Here is a 21,974-nt window from a genome sequence, read left to right as displayed (position 1 = left end):
CTAAATTAATCCTTTTAAGGAGTTAAAATAAAGTATATTTTTAAAATAATAATATATTTTAAAATAAAAAATATATTAAAAATAATATATTTTTTAAAAAACGATAAAATAACATATTTTTGAGGAGGATAAAATATGTTACGTTTTCGATTGGAAAATAATATCTGATCGAATATGGTGTGTAATAAAAAGTCTTTTTGGAAAGAAAGATGAAAATATCTATAAAATATATTACCTCGTAAGATCCGAGAGTCATATGAAAAAGACCCATCCACGTGACTGAATACGAAGAGAATCTTTTCTTGCTATCAGTCCTTTCCATTGGTGGGTTCTTAAAGAGGAAATAGAATGCTAATGAAGAAAGAAAGTAATAGGTAATTAAATGCAAATGGGTATGCTCGACAAGTTTTTAATCTTTTTTTATCTTTTGTTTTAATCCATTATCATTTGAATTTTATGCTCCAAGAAATGTGTGAGTTATTATTCCAACAGCCAAAAAATGTGTGAGTTATTATTCCAACAGTTGTGTTACTAGTTTAAGTAATTCTATTATTATAGAGTCGCATTAAAATGACTGTCACGTAAGTTTGGCGTCAATGCTAAATGACCAATGACATAAGGCACCTGTCAGCCGCAGATCTGGGGAAATGTGTAAAGCGTGTTGTAGGGATTCAGGGAACATTTCATTTTTGTTATGAATAAACAGAGCGATTTATCATACTTAGAAAAATGAATGATTACTTGCTTTCGAACCAAAGGTGGCAGCATTTCAGAAACTGCACAGTTTGTGAACTGTTCACATACTGTTGTGAAATTATAGCATGAATGGTATAATGGCATTATCAAAAATAAGTGGAGTGGAAACTGTAAAACACCACGAGTCAGAGATGAAAGAGGTGAAGGACGGTGCCGATGTAATCGAGCCCACCGAATATTCCACAGTGGAGCAGCTAAAATGGAGCATTGTGTCCAAAACAACAATTCAGCAAAACCTGTTACCTATGGGCCTCAGCAGGCGGATGGGGACAGCGCCTGTGTTGACGACTGTTCATTGGTAGAAGAGGTGGAATTTGTACTGCTGTCTTAAAAGTGGACGTCCGCTGATTGGCGGAAGGTTGCCTTCTCCAAAGAATCACGTTTTTTGCTTTATTGCACGGCTGGACATTAACCCATATCCAAGAAACACCGGAGAACAAACACCCTTAAATCCTTTGTCAATGAATACAAAATGGCGGAGACAACTTTATTAATGGTCTGGAGAATTTTTTGTGGCATTTCCTGCGTCCACTGATCATTACGAAAACCGTTATGGACCACATTAATACTTGACTATATGCACTCATACATGCTGATTGTTTCCCTGGAAGTGTTGGCATCTTCAGGCAAGTGATGGCATCCTGGAAGGTAATACGATGTGCCACGCAGATAAGAATGCACGTAAGTGGTTGGAAGAGCACAAGGTATATTCTACGGTAAAACCCCAGCTTACCATCACTTAAACCCAGTCGAGAACCTGTGGGATCGCGTTGTTTGCTCCAAAGATCCTCCGCCTTGCACCCTCTAGCAGCTGTCAATTTCACTGTAGTCAGCATCATACTGCATCCTTCCCAGCCTATTTATCCTTTGCACATGGTGGTTATTCTGGACATTAACTGGTAGTCACATTAACGTGAACTCGACTGCGTAAATCAAGTGGAACGTTGTTGATTTGAACGAAGAACTTCTGCTTCATTTTAAATGTTGTGTGCACATACGATGACGAATCTGCAATTATAACTTTTAACTTTTTGATACATTAGATGTATTCATAATCCAAAAAAGGCAATATGGCCAAATTCATATGGCCATATTCATTTAAAAAACAGTCCAAAAGAAATAGCCTTTGCTCTATATTTACGCTACACGTGAGAAATTTCTTTAAGCCAGCTCGTTAAATCGCTAGGAAAAGAATCCGAAGGAAACAATCAGTTTCTTTGCACCCGTTTCAGCTACTCGCACACTGGTTCCCGTAAATATACATTGTCATAAAACCTAAACTGAGCGAAGAATACTTAATTTAAAATGGTGCTGCTAAGTTTTATTTTAATATTTTCAAAGCTATCTATGACAAGGATTCCCAAAGTGTACGCCGTGGCGTCCTGTGCCGCAGCGAAATGTCCCTGGCCTTGGATCACGGAGAGACAAGGACTTGCCTTGAAAACTCAGCCTTATTTTTTATTATTTATACGTTCATTAACATGTTTCAGTAATTTTTTATCGTATTTCTTGAAATAGTCGTTCCTTAAGTTTTTCTCAATACGTACATTTCAATTGTTCATCTAGTTCCATTTAAACTATATTTTTAACATTTTTATTTCTCCTTTTAATCTAAAGCAGTTCTTGTTCTCAGTGCCATTTCCTAAAGTGTCATTTTATTCTATCACTTAGTTCTTTTAATTTGCAAATAATTCTATATCATTGAGTCAGATTTGTATTCAATTATTCTGGTACATTTGTTTTGCACCTGTTAACTTCCTGTCACAAGATTGCGACATTTATCTTCTCAGCATTGGTATCTGTTGTCATTTCTTTTTTTCCTCTCGCGGCCGTCAGGATCGAACTCATGTACATGCGGGAAAGTCGTACAATATTATACGTCTATGAGAAAAAAAAAGTCTTGATCTCCGCGAAATGCTGCAATAAATCGAGTCCTTACTGATATTTCCCAAAGTGAAAAGATTGTATTTAAACGAGTAAACGGTTAGTAATTATAGTTTGAGAGACAAGACATCGACAACTGGCGGAGTAGAAAAGAAGCAAACATATAGTGACTATAAGGAGGGTTACTCTCATTTTGGTTTTACTTCAATAGATGTAAATAACGATGAAAGACAATGATAAAAGATGTGCTTAAAAATTTTTGCATTTGAAACTATGCTTCCAAGTAAGCTAAAGAGACATCTTGAAACCATACATCCTAACTTGGTAGATAAAACTCGCTTTTTTTAGTAAGAAGTTCCGAGATTTACAAAAGCAAAACAGTGTGTTCACTAAACAAGTCTTAGTTACGAATAACGCATAGCTAGAGTCTGCGAAATGCAAAACACTGCGCACTATTGCAAAAGAGCTTATTCTAGCGGTTGCTCTCCGCATGGTTAATATTATGAGGAAAATGGTGCATAAAAACTCATTTTTTAAGGTACCTCTGCCCAACAACACTATTGTTCGAAGAATTCAATATATAGCTTAGAATCTAAATGTTTAGTTGATAGAGAAAAATGAAATGAAATGATTTCGGTCTGCAATTAAATGAGGCTACCTACAGTAACTGTTTTGATTCGAAATCAGACTTCGTTTTATATCCAATTTATTTCACTTTACAAACACATACAGATAAATGCGATTATTTACATGTAGAATTTAGTATAAAGATAAAGTGATACGCATATCTTAATGATGAAGAAACATTCAGTATTCCAGTAACGTAACTAATTTAACTGCTGCTTGCTTAGGAGAACGGAAATTTCCTCAATCACAACGTTCGAAACTGGTTGCGAGATTCATACATCAAGCTTAATTGCAAAACAAACTCTTAAATAATAATAAACAGGAAATGCTAAAATTAATAGGAGTCACAACAGTAACAAAGTAATTATGTAAGCTTCCTGGATGGCAGTATTATTGTTTTTTTTTTTTTTCCCTAATGCCGGGCACTTGCCTATTCCAGCATCGGCCACTCCTAAGGCCAAATCGGTGGTCTCTTTATTATGGAGGCCCCTAATAGGTGGGCCACTATTGCCTCTTATGAAAGGACAGACAATTTTTACATCCATGCCTTTTTTGGAATTGGAACCCGGGCCCTTCGGTATCGCAGTCCGGCTTCCCTAATTACTATGCCGTCTGGCCGGCGCAGTATTATTGTCGAAGATCTTTTCTGTAAGAGCATCATCGGGAGCGCAAAAACTCGACTTGTTCGAAATGCTTGGATAACGGAAAGTGACTTCGCTTGGAAATAGTGCATCCGTGTATGTACCGATGGCGCTCGATCAATGTCCGGTTACCGTAGCCCCGTTCACATGCAGCGCTCCTTCACCCAGCTGCCGTTAGAAAGAAGAGAAAAAGGAGACACGAAGGAGTTTTGTCTTTACGACCCGTTCAGAAGAACGCCGTCTTCCTTCCCTTTAAGGGCTTATCACATCTAGCGACGATCCCCACTATACGAGATTTTTCTGAGAAACGAAATTTTGGTAGCATTGGTTTAAGCGGGAGGATTCCTAGAAAAAACAGCTCCGCTGGAAGTGAAGTCCCGCCTAGCTACGCAAACGATGTCCCGGCTACGCGGGATATTTTTAATGTTCCGTCTGCAGCTCTTTCCCGAGTAGAGATCAACCAATCAGACGAAAGTTCTGCTTCTGAAGGATCACGCGATCCCAAGCTGAGCGATAATCGATTACTGTTTGGCGTTCAAATCTGTCTAGTAAGTGAAAATGGTAACATAGCTACGTAGATTTCGTGGAAATGTGCGGGTTCTGAGAGGTGTCCCTTTCGACGTCCAGTCCCGCGTAGCGAAATATATGTGATAGGAACTTTACACATAAGCCACTGTAAACAATCACGTCACCGAAATGGTTGATTTCTAATACAGTTTACACATTTTTAACGTTGTTTACTGTCGTTACTTTCGTAATCGGTACTTTTGCAAGTGGTACCGGGACTTTCGCAATTAGTTCCCGAAAGAGTTATGCTTTATTATTACTATCCTTTTATAAGCTTTTATTTAGCTCACTCTTGGTGCTTGTCACTATGGTTAAAAAATGGTCATCGATTTTTAAATTGTTTCCTGATAAAATATTGAATTCAAAATTTGTATGTGCATTGCTTGTGGATGCGGTGTCACGATTTTGATTTTTACAGGATTAGATTTTCTTCAAATTTAAAATTGAAACGAGTTTTTGCAAATATTTTCGTTAGGAAATAAACTGAGAATCTTAGAATGTTATTGTTTGCACCATAAGACACAGTGGATTGGAATTAAGTTAAAGTTTTAACAGTTTTTTTTGGGGGGGGAGGAAGGGAGAATTTTTGAAAATCGCTCGAAATTTTAGACCTTTTGACGCCCATTAATTTTAAAATTTCATATCTAAAAATATATCGGTTACAAACTTCCGAAATTTTCACAGGTTATAAAACAAACTTTTTGCATTTTTTAAAAAAAGAATGATAAAAGACATTAATTGGACGATTTTTTTTTACTTTTTTAAAAGATAAGCAGTGAATCAAAATTGGAAATATTAGTTCTTCTTGCGCATGATTTCGAAATTAAATTCTATCTCCAATTCCTAGAGGCAGTTAATGATTGTTCGCCTTGTGAATGGGGTGCGCTGGAAGAACCAATTTTCGCCACCGTTCGAATCTGCTCTTGTGAAGGACTACAGACACTTCTTTACAGCAAAACATCGCATGCTGTATGGACTACAGGGGAAGAACTTCCATCGAAATCACTTATTCCTTAGTTGAATTTGGCATTAGAATGTGTCATAGACGTAGTATAAACTACACAAAAACTGGATCGCAAGAAAGCAAGATTTTTAAAAACGCTATGCACTTCTCCGTGTAATGGTGTACGCACCAGAGTGCCTGTGCATAGTGAGCTACCCCTCATCGAATCACGCTTAAAAACTTCGAAGTACATTCCATAAAATAACTGTATACATGATGATAAATGCTGCAAGGAAAGCTTATCAAAATGATAAGTCCATAAATTTCAAGAGTTTGTGAAAGTTCCTTTCACAAAGTCTTGGTAATTAATAGAGAGTTCATAATACATTTATTGCATGCATAACTCATGGTAAGCTGAAATGCTGATGACAAAAGAAGGAAGTACGAACAAACGTGGAGCCAAAAGGTGAGCCAAAAAATACCAAATACATACAGATGAATTAAATTAATAAGAGACATTGACTAAAAATATTAACCAAATGTATTTATTTATCAGCATTAAAAATGTTTTCAAAAATAGAAAAATAATAAAGAACTTATCCAAAGTGTTATCTGTAGATTTAATTTCAGGAATGCGTTGTACTATTTTCCTAACCATATTATGCAAAGAAATGCCCTTGAACATACTACCCAATTCCTTACCAGTCCCAAAATATCCTTCAGGACTTGCGAAAATTAACTAAAATTTTAAAAGATAAACTGATTAGCGTTTTCTTCACTCTAATGCATAAGAACACGTTTTTTACCTTTTGCCATGTCAGCATATGAAATGTTTTCACTAACAGGGGTCGATTTTACACCAGAATTAACAGTTACCCATAGAGTTCATACTAGGCTTTGGATTTGAGTTAGAAATCAAGAATTTAGGAAATTTGGAACATCCGCAAAAGAACTATGCTCGGACATGGAAGTAGAACTACACGAGCTTGCTATGTTTTTACAATGGCTTTCGCGTGGCAACATCCGGTCTCGTGCATTTCAGCTGTATCAAGAAATTCGAACCTTTCTGCAAGAGAAAGGTCATGCGATCCCTAAGTCATCATCATAAAAAATGGTCATCGATTTTTAAATTGTTTCCTGATAAAATATTGAATTCAAAATTTGTATGTGCATTGCTTGTGGATGCGGTGTCACGATTTTGATTTTTACAGGATTAGATTTTCTTCAAATTTAAAATTGAAACGAGTTTTTGCAAATATTTTCGTTAGGAAATAAACTGAGAATCTTAGAATGTTATTGTTTGCACCATAAGACACAGTGGATTGGAATTAAGTTAAAGTTTTGGACCAGTCATTTTGCTGAAACTAACATACTAATTCAGAAGTCCAACAACAAAAATCAGCGTTATATTTACAAAATTTTCACAGGACTAGTTTCGATGGTTTTACCGAACCACCATCTTCAGCTGCAAAACCGCAAATGAACCAGATAGGAAATAATGATTAGATAAGATAAGAAAGCCTGGACAAGAATAAGCAAGTGGCGCCATCTGTTGGTGAAACCAGAACTAAAACATAATTTCTTTAAAGGCCGAAGGCAAATTTGGATTGGAATTAGGATCGTTAACTAGAACAGAAAGATTTTTATGAATGTGAAATGCCTCTAGAAAATCCAGTTCTCCAATGGAAGATGTTTTTTGAATAATTTTGGCAGCAGAAAAACTGAAAGTGTGGTTTTCGGACCAACAATGTTGAGCAACAGAAGACTTCTGTGTTTCCTTTTTTCTAACATATGCCTCATGTTCCTTGACGCGAAATTTTAAGGCTCTCTTAGTTTGGCCAATGTAAATTAAACCACACTGGCAAGGAATCCTATAAATACCCCAGGAATTCATATCCGGAATGGGGTCCTTGAGTATGGAACTCGGAATTTTATTGATGGGAGAATAAACAACCCGAAAGTTAAATTTCTGCAAAATATGTGCAACTTTATAACTAATTGATGGAAAGAAGGGAATGACAACATAATTTTTATAATCTCCTAAAACAAGAGTGTGCCTTTTAGTGTGTTGAGATGAGAATTTTTTAACTGCTTGATTAATAATGTTGGGTGGAAAGCCATGTTAGTGTGACATGTTTTAGAAACTAAATGCCTTGAATCTGTCTCTACAGGGCAATGTATACAGATCTTGAAACTTGTAGAAAAGATTTCAGCCCTTAAGAAAAAGCTGCAGTGGATAAGAAAACTGAACGACGGTGGTACTCACGACTGTTTTTCTACATTGTACCAATACACAGCTTCTAATAAAGTCGTTGTTCTACAGGAATTGCTATCCCTTTTCATGGAACAACACTGAAAACCCATTGACTGGTTATCAAAATATTTTGCGGGACATAATGTTGACAAATTTGTGTTGATCCTAAAAAAGTATTTCTTAAAAAATACATAACCTAAAAAGGTATTTCTAAAAATAGAGAGAAAACAAATAGCAGAGCAAAAATACGATGCTTTTTATTGGAATTACAAACTATATCAATTTTTTTGAACGACAGTATCGCGAAGCACGATCTCCTGATGACGACAACACTCACAGTTGCCAGAACTTATCTAAAGTATATATTATATTATTATTATTTTTATTAACATACTTTAATACTTCCCCTTTTAAAAAAAATAATAATAATAAATTAAAAGAAAAAGTCACAAAAGTCCCATCTTATTACAAAGAATTAACAGTCTCGGTTTAAATAAAGGTTTAGAGGTTTAGTCATTATGTCAGCAACTTGCGCCTCTGTAGGTACCTGCTGCACAATGATTTCCTTTTCTAGAACTTTCTCTCGTATGAAAAAGTGCTTGATATCAATGTGTTTTGTGCGTCGATGAAGCTCCGGGTTTTGTGACAGTCTCACTGCAGCGGCGTTGTCTACTTGAATTACTGGAGTTTCACGTAACTTGGTTACATCACTAAATAGTCACTTTAACCAAATTACTTCTCTAGAACATTCACTAGCTGCAATTCGTCGCTGCTTCAGTCGTCGAAGTTGCAACAACTGATTGCCTTTGGCTAATCCATGATATAGCACCACCACTATATAATATCACTACTCCACTCGTTGGTTTTCCTGTTTCTTGACAGCCTCCAAAATCTGCATCACTATAGCATTCTAGAATTCCTGGTTTGTATTTATTCTTGTATGTAACACCTTTAGTTAGAGAACCTGCTATGTATCTGAATACACGTTTCACTTTTTTCCAATCATCTTTCGAAGGATTTTCTAGGTAACGTGATAGAATGCCAACACAGTAAGCTAAATCTGGTCTTGTGCCTAACATAAGATACATTAAAGCTCCTACAGCTTCTATATAAGGAAAAATTTCTCTGTTTGATTTATCTTCCTTTTTCTTTTCAGTTAGACCTTCCTTCAGGATAGGCTTGCAATCTTCCATCCCAAATTTTTGAAGAATTTTTCTTGCATAAGCTTGCTGACTAATTTTAATACTTCCATCTTCAAGATGTTTAATTTCAAGTCCAAGAAAGTATACTGCAGGTTTAGTTGTGATTCTGAATCTCGACTTCAATTTTCTGAGAAATTTTTCAGATTCTTGTAGATCTGTTTATGCTACTAAACCATCATCTACATATAAACATACGATTAGCTTCTTGCCGTTATTGTTTCTTATATATAAGCATGGATCAGCTTCACTTGTCTTGAAGCCCAGCTGTGACAAAAAATCTCCAAAATATTTATTCCAGCAGCGTGATGATTGTTTAAGTCCATACAAACTGCGTTTCAACTTACAGACTTTCTTCGAACCGTCACTATATCCTTCTGGTTGCTGCATGTATATAGATTCTTCAAGTTTTCCATATAAGAATGCTGAACCGACATCAAACTAAGAAAGATGCATTTTCTCATTGGCTGCGATGCTCAAAACTGAACGAATAGTTACTAACTTTGTTACTGGATTAAACGTTTGATCATAATCAACTCCAAAACGTTGAGTACATCCTTTGGCAACAAGTCTAGCCTTGAATTTATCAATAGATCCATCAGGATTACTTTTGATCTTATATAAACCCACTTGCTTGGTATAGCTTTAGCATTTTTTGGTAATTTTTCTAAACTCCATGTTTCATTCTCTATCAATGATTTCATCTCTGAATCCATAACTTCTTTCCAATTAACACTTTGCTTACAGTTGATCGCTTCTTCATAAGATTCGGGCTCTTCAGAATCAATAATAAAAGCTTCACTTATCATTATATAATCTTCAAAACGCTTTGGCTCTCTCAAGTCAGCTCTATCTCTTAGGTATCTTGACTGTGCATTATTTTGCAAATTAATATCTTCACATTCTTGTCTTTCAAAATGTTCTTCTGATATATTTCCAGATATTTCTTTGTTGTATTCTTTTTCTGAATTATCTTCTTCACAAAGAAACTTTTCTGACTTATCTTTTTCTGAATTTTTTTGATGTTCAGAGCCAGAAATTAGGCTATCTTGATCTTGAATAGGTAACTGCACCCTTTCTTCACAATTTGTGAGCTTTTCGTTAAATATAATATCACGTGAACAGATCACACTATTGGTTTCTTTGATCCATAGTCGGTATCTTTCATCTCCATCATAACCAATTAAATAAGCTTTTGTAGCCTTATTATCCATTTTCCTTCTTCTTTGTTTAGGAATATGGGCATAACACACAGATCCTACTATACGAAGATGCTTAATTCGAAGTTTCTTTTTAAACCATAGCTCATAAGGACTCATGCCTTCTACTGATGATTTGCCAGTTCTGTTTAGTACATATATGGCAGTGTTGACTAGTTCAGCCCACATTGCTGCAGGAAAATGAGCTTCAGAATTTGAGTACTTAAATGTTCTTGCCATTTCGATTATTGTACGTATGTCTCTTTCACTAGAGCCATTTTGTTCAGGAGAATAAGGTGCTGTTAGTCTTTGAGTTATACCTTCAGAATGCAAAATAGCACGCACTTTGTCATTGTCAAACTCGCCTCCATTATCGCTGAGAAATTCTTTGACTGAATGTCCTAAAATTTTAGCGTGTGCAAGCATGTGTTGTAACATATTTACAACAGCAGATTTTTCCTTGATAAAATACCCATAACGAAACTTTGTGTAGCTATCTTTAAACACAACTAAGTATATTTTATTCTGGAAAGATTCATCAAAAGGTCCACAGACATCAGCTGAAATTAATTCACCAGACTTGTGCGGCTGGCTTTCTTATGCCAAATGGTAAACGGTGTGCTTTGCCAAAAATGCATGGTTCACACAATTTTCTTTCAAATGGGATTTTAATTCCTAATTCTTTCTCAAGCATGTTTTTAATGTGACGTTTTTCTTGATGTCTCCATCTCTGATGATATAACTCTAACAAGGAATTGTCTGCTTCAGCAGCATGCACTTCTATAATTTTATCAGGCATAATAGGTTCGATAGCTGCCTTGTATAAGGTACCATATACTTTGCGAGTTCCAAAAAGCACTACTTGACCATTAACCTTTAACCAGCATTCTGTAACTGTTGAAATAAATTTACTATTCGGATTTCTATCCTTGAGCAGCAAGTAAAGAAAATAAATTTCTGTTTATCTGACAAACATCTTTAAGGTAAATTCTTTGGATTTTACTACCAATAGTTGTTTTGACACATACTGTACCTTTACCAAGAGCAACTAAAGTTTCTTTTCCAGCAGTCTTGATGCTACGGGGACTATCAAACTTCATAAAGTCAATAAAGTATGTGAAACAATTCATGATATGTCTTGTAGCTCCACTATCAATCCAAAATGATGTTTGATCAGTCTTAGCCTCTTCGTCAGTGGACATCAGTATTAAACTGCCTGTATTTCCTTCATTGGTTTTCGTTAACCTATTCTTGGGTGGTCTTCCATCAGCAATCCACTGTTTACAATCTTTTACCCAGTGTCCTTTCTTTTTGAAATAATTGCAAATATCTTCTTTTCTTGGTTTTCTTCTGAATTTGTCTTTTTTATATTGCTTTTGTTTTTCAGATTTTGACATTACTAATGCCACTTGTTCATTTGTATTGCCTTTCTCATGACTTTTAAATTCTCTTTCATGAGAGCAAAGCTGTGCTGTTAACTCATCAACTGTTCTTTTGTCTTCACCCAAGAGTAACCATCTTGACTTAAACAAATGGTATTGTCCTGGTAAGACATCTAAAATCTTGCAATTGAGTAGCATGTCAGGTAACTTATTTTCATTTTTCTTTTCAAGTCCTGAATTCAACTCATTCCATAAGTTTTTTAATTTGGAAAGATGAGCTGCCATATTATCATTTTCATTCCACTTGAATTGAAAAAATTGCATGCATATATTATACAATTGATTTTCTGATGATGCTTCAAATAACTTATGTAATTCCAACCACACTTCTCTAGCAGTCTGAAATCTCATAACTTTTTTGCAGAGTTTCTTCCGTCATGGAATTCGTTAATACCATCATAGCATTAGTGTTTGCATTTTGAAACTTCTTAACAGCTTCATTATATTTCTTTTGTTGAGCAATCGGAGCATCTACAGGAAGAATTTCTGGTTTCACTATAGTTCCTTCTACAATTTCTAAAGCACCAGGATGATAATTTAAAACAAATTTTATCCTGTATTTCCATATAAGCCAATCGCTTTCACCTGATAAAGGCTTAACTTGGACCTTAGACAATTCCATACTTTGATTTCTAAACAACTTTCGATTGCTATAACGAAAACAAAACGCTTACTTGATTAGGCTTAACGAGTTCCGTTTCTTCGAGAAAACATCAATTCAAAACATTTGACGCAATATGGGAGCTTGCTTGACCCATAACCTAAAAAAGTATTTTTTAAAAAATACATAACCTAAAAAGGTATTTCTAAAAATAGAGAGAAAACAAATAGCAGAGCAAAAATACGATGCTTTTTATTGGAATTACAAACTATATCAATTTTTTTGAACGACAGTATCGCGAAGCACGATCTCCTGATGACGACAACACTCACTGTTGCCAGAACTTATCTAAAATATTATATTATTATTATTATTATTAACATACTTTAATAGATCCAAGGTACCTTTTATTCTCAGTTACCCCAGCACTTTGCCTTGCAAGACGAAGATAGTACAATTGAACTCTTTTGCGAAACATTTTGAAAGCAAAATTTGCTTGCTCAGATATAATGTAGTTTTGGATTTCAATCAAACCTGAGTATCCAACTTTAAGTTCTAAAAGTCTAAGGAATCTCACTCCCTTTGCGACATCCTACCTATGAGAAGCTGGATTTTAAGCTACCGCTGTAATATGAACCAACATCTATATTCACAGAGACCTTCGAATCGAACTTATTCAAGAGTATATTAAACGATTAACGGTCAACTTCTTTTATTCAGTACAAACCCACAGTAATAGCCTTATTAGCACTCTCAGACACTCCCCGCATCCCAGAGAAAAACATCGGTACTTAGGTGACATCCTACCCCACATAAGAATTACAAACTTAATTGACTCATTTACGCTAAACTGACTCTGCGGTTTACCACCCGCGGCTACATCTTATAACGACACTGAACTTGCTACCCCCCTTTTTTTCGCCACCGCTAGGGCGGACTTCACTCTCTTTTTTCCGCCTCCCACACTTCCTTCCACCCTACTCTTTCTCCTCCCACCCGATCCTTATCAGAAATCGAGTAAAAAGATGTTTCTACATCTTGACACTGGAGAATAAAATACGATCTGTGTGTGTGTGTAATAAGAACCAAATATCCTTCGAAAATCAGTTTGGAGCAAGAAATGAGAATAGTTGTATCAAGCCTTCTTCCGCAATTTGAAAAACTGTGTAGGGGTCAACAAGCTCTCCTGCCACATTGATTTTCTAATTTGCCACTGAGGGTTTCTTTTATTTGTATTTAATTTTTATGTTTGCTTATCAATTGAAATTATACTTTTTCACTAAAGTGTTTCTTTCATTTCTGACCCTGATTAACGTTGTAGTAGAAATATTGCAAATGGGGGGGGCATGAAAAATAACAGAAGTGCAAGTACGCCGAATATTGATAAAGCTTTCGAACCCTTGATCTGTGGGATGGCAAAATTGTACATTTTTCTTTTTTTTCTTCTTTATTTTTATTTAACTAGTGATTTTTGTTGTACACTTGTTATAATCAAAGTGATTAAATTCGTCAGAAACGTGATTTTTATGATAATGAACATTTCATTGTGCTTTGATGATGTAAAAAGACTATGTAATTTTTGTATGAGCTTTCACCTGCTAAAAAAAACTTCATTTATCTCATAATTAAATCAGGTACTTTCGGCTTGTCTTAAAGATATATGCATTCTTCAAAAGAATATCCAGTAAATCTTTCAAAAAAGATTATTGTGTGACTGAGATAGGCTCTTATGCCTAGAATAAATTTGTGGAATAATTGGCCTTATTCTACCATTTGGGATTTTTAATGGAAGACTGAAGATTTCTTTATGTGATGAAACGGCACATAAATATATGTTTTATTACAAAAAGTTTTTTTTTTTTTTCTGAACAAATAATTTTTGATTGGGATATTTGTCCTTATATATTTTCTCTATTGATTTCAACTGGTTCACCACTTTGGTATGATATTTTAATTAAGACAAAGTTCCTCTAGGCCTATCTTTCGGTAGAAAGAGATGCCTTTGTGGAGGATTTTAGAAGGGGAACTTAAAGTATATGTTACTAGTCTGAAGAAAGGAATGTAAATGTTTCTGGTGGCGTTAACCTCATCCGGTTTCTTTCCCTTTTTTTTTTTTTTTTTTTTTTTTTTTTTTTTTTTGAGACGGGACAGCAAGACATTAAATAAATACAATCTGGAAAATGAATGCATAAGCTGTTGATACTATATTTTACTAATTTCACCACAAATTCAAAGCTGTGAACTTTTGGAAATATAATGATTGACTTTTCTTGAATTATTATTCTTTTTCCTTTTCATATGTTTCTATTTAAAATTAATATTAATAGGAATACTAAGAAGCTTTTTTTTTCGCGAAAAAAATTTCATTTTTCACGCATTTAAAACTCTTTATCTATCTGCAAGAAAGAATAGTTCGCATGTGATTCGCGATAAATGATATACCACAATTCATTTAACAAACAGGTAAGCAAAGAAACTCCATTCAAGAATGCAAATAAATTTTGATAAAAACTGATGATGATCAGCGCTGACACCCTTGAAATCTATATCTTTCGTTGTATAATGCATTAAAAACTCCCAGTAATGGCCATTTAGGATACCGTTAATTTTATCAACTAAACACAATTCTCGAGTATTTGAAGGGATCAAGAACTTTAAATTTCAAAAATATTTTAACTATAATATTTGATTTCATGAATCTTTAGTGCTATTGCTTTTCATAGCTGAAAGGATTTCTAATAAATAGGTTCCTGATAGTATTACAAAGGATAATTATTAGTATTCCTAATATATTATTAAACCACCAGTAAATTTCATATTCAAAGCACATATTGTTATTTAAATGCTTCAAAACACATTACATATATGTTACATGTCTTATGTGCATATACTCAACACAAGAACATCTCCTTACATTCACATTGTGTACAATTATCATTCATTGTAATGAATAAAAATAATAGAGAATCAAAACTTAATTTTATAGAATAAAAGTAAGTTAATTTTAAAGTGCATTTATTTTTATTTATTTATTTTTTGAGAACTAGTTTGCATTTTCTTTGTCGTACAGTTAATTTCTCAGTGTCTCCTAAACTTAAAAAATACTTTTCAAGATCTTCAAAAATATTTAATCTTTTTAAGGCGTAAGGGAATTTTGCATGCTGTTGTAGTGTAAGTGTTTGGCAGTGCAGCTGGACCAGGCGCTCAAATGCCGATGAGAATCGTACAGATGACATGCTTCTTCATTTCTAAAAGCCTAATGCTATCTGGAAAAGTAACCTGTTTTCTATTATCTTTAGTTTCCGCCCTACTCTTCATTTTCAAAAACTTCAGTGCTCTATTTTCAGTAATTTCTTCTGTGGATAGATCACGACCGAATGACACATACTCATCAAGATTTACATTACCAACTATTTTTTCTTTTACTGAGTTATTTTCATTTGTGACTATAAAATTGGAAGTATAGGAAAAGTGTTTTTTAAAAAAAAAACAGGTTTTTTTTTTTTTTTTCAAAAAGCATTTTTTAGTGTATGCTTCTTTTATGCAGTCAGTTTGCAAAGCGATGAGTAAATATCCAGCTTATGGCTTCAAAGGCATTTATGATCTTCTTTTGCCTTTCCTATCTTCCACAAAAAAAAAAAAAAAAAAAAAAAAGAGAAAAGGGGTGTGAATAATTGTCTCAGAGAAAAGAAAATTGTTTCTTATCCGACAGATTCGATTTTGTTTTGATAAGAACTGAATCAGCATTATTTGTTCTTACGTAAAATAAACTAGGTCGGCATTCCTTCCTTCCTCAAATATCTGTTTATATCTATTTAAGTAAACTGTAAGCGTGATTCAGTGAATCACTGATTTAAAGATATAATTTTAGCCTATCACTCATTTTCAAAGTTACACACACATTTTCATAGTTAGCTTTCTTCAAATAAATAATTTTCCAACATTAGATTTAAAAATTAATAAATTTTTTGATGCTGTATATTTATTGAGATCAAACTCGAAAGAAACAATTAAAATTAAACAGTAATCTTAAAATATGTAAATATGTATTCCTTCATTTTAGAGTGTACTTTAAATTGAGGTGTTCTTTATTCGGAGCTGTTCTCTATGAAACGGTTTACTGCATATTCATAAATCGATGAATTTTCAGACCTATTCCCATCCTGTATGCTGGGGAAAAATACCAAGTTTGTTTGAAAGATGTATTTGATGGTCACATTGTTTCAATTAATAATCTGCCTTCTGTGTGAAATTCTACTGAATTTGATTTCTGTATTAATACAGGGAGTATTAGAAAATAGTGTAGCATAGATACTAAAAAAGTTAAATTATTTTGAACATATGAAGTGAAAGTCCAAAGAAAAATTTCTCTTTCGGTTATTTTCATCCACTTTTGTAAAATATCTGTACTATATCACAAAATTAAATATATAATGGAAATTGCTTGAAATAATTTAAATATACAGTACAAAAATATAATATAAAAAAATGAAATACACAAGGAAAAAATTCAGACAAATTCACCATTGCGAAATAACGAAAAATGGCTATTAATTTCCAGGACTTCTCTAACACCAGAATAGATGATGTGAAAAACGTAACGTAACCTTTTAATATGTTTCAAAGTAATCCCCATCTGCCGTAATACACTTCTGTGTTCGACTGTATAAGTTGCGGAAACATATTTTAAAGTCCTCTTTCGGAAGGCTCATCAATGTTGACGTCACGTTCTTCTTGATGTCTTCAACATCCACAATACGTGTTCCTTTGATCACAGTTTTGAGTTTGGGAAACAAAAAGAAGTCTACGGGCGCCAAGTCAAGAGAGTATGGCGGATGATGCAGCTCCACGACCTTATGCTTGGCCCGAAACCTCTTCACTGGGAACGCAATGTGGGGGCGGGTGTTGCCATGCAACAGAAACCAACTCCCATTCTGTCGAAAACGGAGGCGTACTCTGTGAATTCTTTGTCGGAGTCGGGCAAGAACTTCTACATAAAACTGTCCTGTAACAGTAGTGCCTGGTGAGACAAATTCATGATGAATAAGTCCTTCACTTTCGAAGAAAACGATTAACATGGCTTTGACTTTTGATCTTTGGAATCGAAATTTTTTCTGTTTAGGAAATCTGAGAGACCGCCATTCTGAGCTCTGTCTCTGGGTTTCACAGTCGTATTGATAGCACCACGATTCGTCACCCGTCACTATCGAATCCAAGAAAGCAGGGTCAGCGTCAGCGTTGTCGATGAGTTCACCACACGTGTCTATTCTGACTTACTTCCGATGAACAGTGCGGGACAAATCTGGAACACACCTTGCGTTTCCCTAGGTCTTGGGTCAGAATATGGTGAACCACCTCTTTGTCGATGTTCAGTTCATTGGCCAGTATTCAAATAGTCAGTCGCCTATCCGCTGTTACAAGCTCGCGAACTTTTTCAATTGTTTCAGGCGTACGCACGGAAATCGGCCTTCCCGGTGTGGGAAATGTGCGGGAACGGGATAATGCTTGCTCACCATACACTTGCTTCAATACTGCATGTGTTTCTGCCGCACTTTTGCCCAGTTTAACTCTTTGAAGACCAAATCGGCTCAGACAGCCCTTCATTCTAACGACCAATACCGCCCCAAACGGCCGGAATTCTGATGTTGTTTTCTTCCCTCCGCTAAGGTATGCAGTAGCAGGTTCAGTTTAACCAAATGCATTGTATCAGTTCATTGCAGATAGCTTGTCCTAAAAGGATTTATTTGTGGTTTCTTATCTTTATTTGTTAGGCGTAGAAAGGATGCCATTTGAAACCGTCACTCTTCTTTGTCCGTTAATGGATTGGGAGGGAAGGAAATTGCTGTGACTCTAAAAAACCATTTCGGGCGGTTCGGTATTTCACCATACAGGTTAGCGAAGGCTTTGGGTTTTAAAGAGTTAAAGCAGAAGTTGATGTTCAGCCTTTGTTCCATTTCAGCACTTCCACAATACCCCTTTCCCACTTCGACAACAACACTTCACCAGATACGTTTCCACGTGTCTTTCTCAGCCAAGCTCGTGTCAACAACTGATGCGCGCTGCGGGGAGCATGTGCAGATGTACTACTTTTCAGATACCAGCAGCGCCTCTCTCGGGCGAGTGACCGGTTTCATGCTGTGACATCAGTCCTGGATATTAATAGCCACACCTTCAGTAGTATATGTATGTGTGTATATGGGTGAAATATTTTGTAAAATAAAACTTCATAAAAACCTTGAGTGAATCCAAAAAGGAAAATCACGTATATTATACTAAAACGGAACATATCTCCGACCAGCATACTGTAGATCATGGTCACGAAAGGTCCCGTTAAACGTACAGCCCTGAAAGGAAAAGTGAAAGTGAATGTACTTAGAGTAAAAAAGAGAATGGAATTCGTATATGAAAGTAACTGAAGTTATATTGGAGGAGTTAAAGCAGCAAGAATCAGCGTAATATTTATAAAATTGCAGGATTAGTTTCGAAGGTTTTACTATAGAACCTTCTACTTCAGCTGCAGAAGTGAAAAAGAGGAAAGGAAAGTCAGTGCTCAGTAGATAAAAATGAGGCAAAGGAAGTTAAACTACTGGCACCATCTATTGATGAAAGATGGAAACAACTGTGTAGTATTTAAACCTTCGAAACTAGTCTTGCAAACTTATGAATATTATGCTGATTATTGTTCCTTTAACTCTTTCGATAATCGTTAATCCAGCATGTTATTTTAGCTCGAAAAACTGAAGTGATAGTTTTTATGAAAACTGCAAAGTTTGCATAACATACATGTACAATTTATTTTACAGCGGTTTTAGATTTAGTATTGCAAAATTAAGGAGAGGAATTTATAGTTGAAATTTCACGCCGTATTGTACTTAATCGAGCTCAGAAATAATTCCATAGAGAAACACAAAGAATGCTGCAACTGAAGAAGAAGATTTTCTTTTAGCCTTCAAACTTAATCGTGCAAATTCTTGCATCTTACGCTAATTCTTGTTTTTTTGTATCTCCAACATTTATGATCTTATTATGCTATATATATTATTTATGCTATATATATACGAGGGCTGTAAATTAAGTAATGGCAACATAAGTATAAATCAATTTTTAATGAACTTACAAGTACAATTGCATTACATTCCTTCTACGTAATCACCAGCAAAGCTTATAATATATATATATATATATATATATATATATATATACGAGGGATATATAAGCTATTTTTTTTTTAATTTTTAGTAATTTATGTAACACGCTTAATACTGAACATTTTGAAGCAAATGTAGGTGTCTTGTGAATTTTATGGAAATAATACTTTCATTAATTTACTGATCATCTGTGGCTGAATGTGGTTCAGATTACTGAACATCGATAATTCGCTTCCGAATTCGTGCTTTCCCTCGTGCGTAAGGTGAATGCAGTGCAGTCTGCGTTAGTTCTTTAGGAAAGCGATTCACTCTACGAGTGGTTAAGTCTGCTGAATGCTCGAAATTCGCCTCAAACTTGGTTCGCGATGAACGTGTTGGGTTGCATTGATTATCGTAGTTTTCTGCACGTTTAACATGAATGTGAACCAGTTTTCACGAGTCTTCCGCGAATGTATTCCCTCCCCTTAGGCAGAGAGCCTTCACGTGCTTTGCCGCAATCAATTATCTAATCTTCAGGAAGGACATCCCACCTAAAGCAGATAGATCTAATGTGCTTTCGCATAACCGTACAAGCAGCAGAAGCAGATTTATGGGATCGCACAAGCCACGATCACAAGAGGCCCCACGTTTCAAGAGGACCTTAATAATTTTTAAAAGAGAGTAAGTGCACTCTGTGTTTCAAGATGAGCAGGTCCCGCAATAAATTCATGTGAGCTGGGCTCCTCACTTAATGAAATTTCGCTGTTTAGGTTTAGAAGAAAATATTTGTTGATACCTCAGATATCAGATCTTTAGATGATGATGATGGACTCAATTTTTTAATTGCGTTAAATAGTTGATCAAATTAATATTTTCCACAGATATATTTTTTAAATTATTAAATACAATATTAATCAAAATGTTCATAGATTTTTAGGCTAATTTTGTTTTTAGAATATAAGATATACTTAAATTTTCAATGACAAGCTAAATGTGCTAAATGCAGAATCTTTCAGTGTACATTTCACACATACACACATACACACGCGCTCCTGCTTTCAACAAAATATTTATTACGTAAACTGCCCGCGGTGCATAAAAAGACGATTATCTTTTTCCATTCTGCAGATAGCACTTAAGTAATCAGCCATAACTAACTAGTTAACTAACAAACTAACTCCGCTGTGAGTAATAATTTATTTTCGACATTTAGAAAATAGAAATCTTAAATAATTTAAATTTGAAAAAGGGTTTTTATATCTTGTACTTAAGCCTCAGAAATTTATTAAAATCTTACCCGGCAAAGAAAATTAGATAAAACCATGATCCAGGAATCGCTAAAACTAGTAGAATATCCTCAGTTTCTCTGTCACCAACAACTCGGCAAGGTATGCAGGAAAGTATAAGTAGGCATGATAAGACAAATGTCGACTTAGTAGGGCTTGTTGTCTATTGCAATAGAAAATACATCAAATTTTTAATTATTACATCTCTTTTGAGCAATATAAATATTACTATATATTTCATCACTGTTATTCCAAAAAATTACTTACCACTCCTTTACTTTTGCAACCTTTGGTGGTAGACATGTTCTTCCGTTACGAAAATGTTTTAATTGAGGCAAATATTCATGTTTTGGCATTTTTAAATTTAAAAAAAAAATCAATATTGTAAATATTAATAAAGTTTGAAAGTTTATAAATTACTTGCTTGAAAACTTTTTTTGGCATACCAATTTTAGCAACGTTATAAATTAAGAATGTTTCACACAAGTAAATCGGAAAAGAATATCATTGAATGAAATTTAAAGGGAAGGAAAGTCCTAGATTTATTAGAATTTATGTACTAACCACTCTCTGAAAACAAGTCGAAAGTGATGCCAAACTTCCCATATTTTGAAATGAAATATCTTGGTCAATTTTTGTCGTACAGGAGTCAACATTTCTGAGTTTATTTCCGATACTTGGGTTTTGTGCCCAAATTTTGGAAACTTGGTTATTTTCAATACCTGTACTTTATCTCTGAACAAAACTGAAAAGCTCAGCGTCGAAGTACTATCAAAAGAAGTAAATGTGGCTTCAGAAAATTTAGTTATGGTAACTTTTATTGTTGTTTTCCTCAGGCATTTGATTAAGTAAAGTAACAGAAGAAAATTCATGACAGTAATTGCTTTTAAAATCTGATTAAACTACATACGCACCAAGCTTAACAGAAAGCCAGAGAGTCCTTGAGCAAGAATTTCTTGTATTTGTTGAAAAATACCGAATCCAATGCATCCGAGACAAGTTGCTATTTCAGCGTAATAACGAACCTAAAATCAGAGAATTTATTCTTGAAATTAAAATACACATAACATTTGAGGGACTTTTTAATCATAGAAGTGTAATACGGAACCAGTTCTGTTTACAGAAAAGTTTAGTTACAGTTCTGTTACATGTTCTGATGTTCTTATGCCATGCAAGAAGAGGTATTTTATTTCGGGGATTCATTCAATTTATCTAAAAGTTAATTTTATTTTTGAAGAAACCTTACCTATTATTCTCGTCTTTCTTGCCAGAATGTTAATGAATCAGCGCACGTGCATTCAAATAAGGTAGAAAGAAGTTAGTATTTAAGGAAAGGTTTTTGAAAATGAATTCAGAAAGAGAGGAGAGTGTGTTTTCCATCTGATGGCCACGTTGCTATCAATAATTTACTAGCGATTAGATTGATTTCTGTGCTTTGAATGCTTCTA

The 21,974-nt window shown here is 34.6% G+C and overlaps 1 protein-coding gene across 1 annotated transcript in view; it reads right to left on the bottom strand.

Annotated features, from left to right (window-relative positions):
- The window catches only part of iav (transient receptor potential cation channel subfamily V iav), a 105,018-nt gene that overhangs the window by 24,266 nt on the left and 58,778 nt on the right, over positions 1–21,974 (bottom strand). The window contains exons 9-12 of the mRNA XM_035369725.2: positions 21,441–21,551; positions 20,538–20,689; positions 18,348–18,457; positions 236–351 (exon numbers count right to left, since the gene is read on the bottom strand). Of these exons, the coding sequence (XP_035225616.1) occupies positions 236–351; positions 18,348–18,457; positions 20,538–20,689; positions 21,441–21,551 (489 nt within the window). The remainder of the gene's footprint in view (positions 1–235; positions 352–18,347; positions 18,458–20,537; positions 20,690–21,440; positions 21,552–21,974) is intronic.

Source organism: Stegodyphus dumicola, chromosome X1 (assembly GCF_044657685.1).
Source record: "Stegodyphus dumicola isolate Sdum_Otavi_A_Nest chromosome X1, ASM4465768v1".
NCBI classification, from domain to species: domain Eukaryota; kingdom Metazoa; phylum Arthropoda; class Arachnida; order Araneae; family Eresidae; genus Stegodyphus; species Stegodyphus dumicola.
Note: the sequence above shows the minus strand (reverse complement) of the source record. Positions and strands in the feature narration are given on the sequence as shown.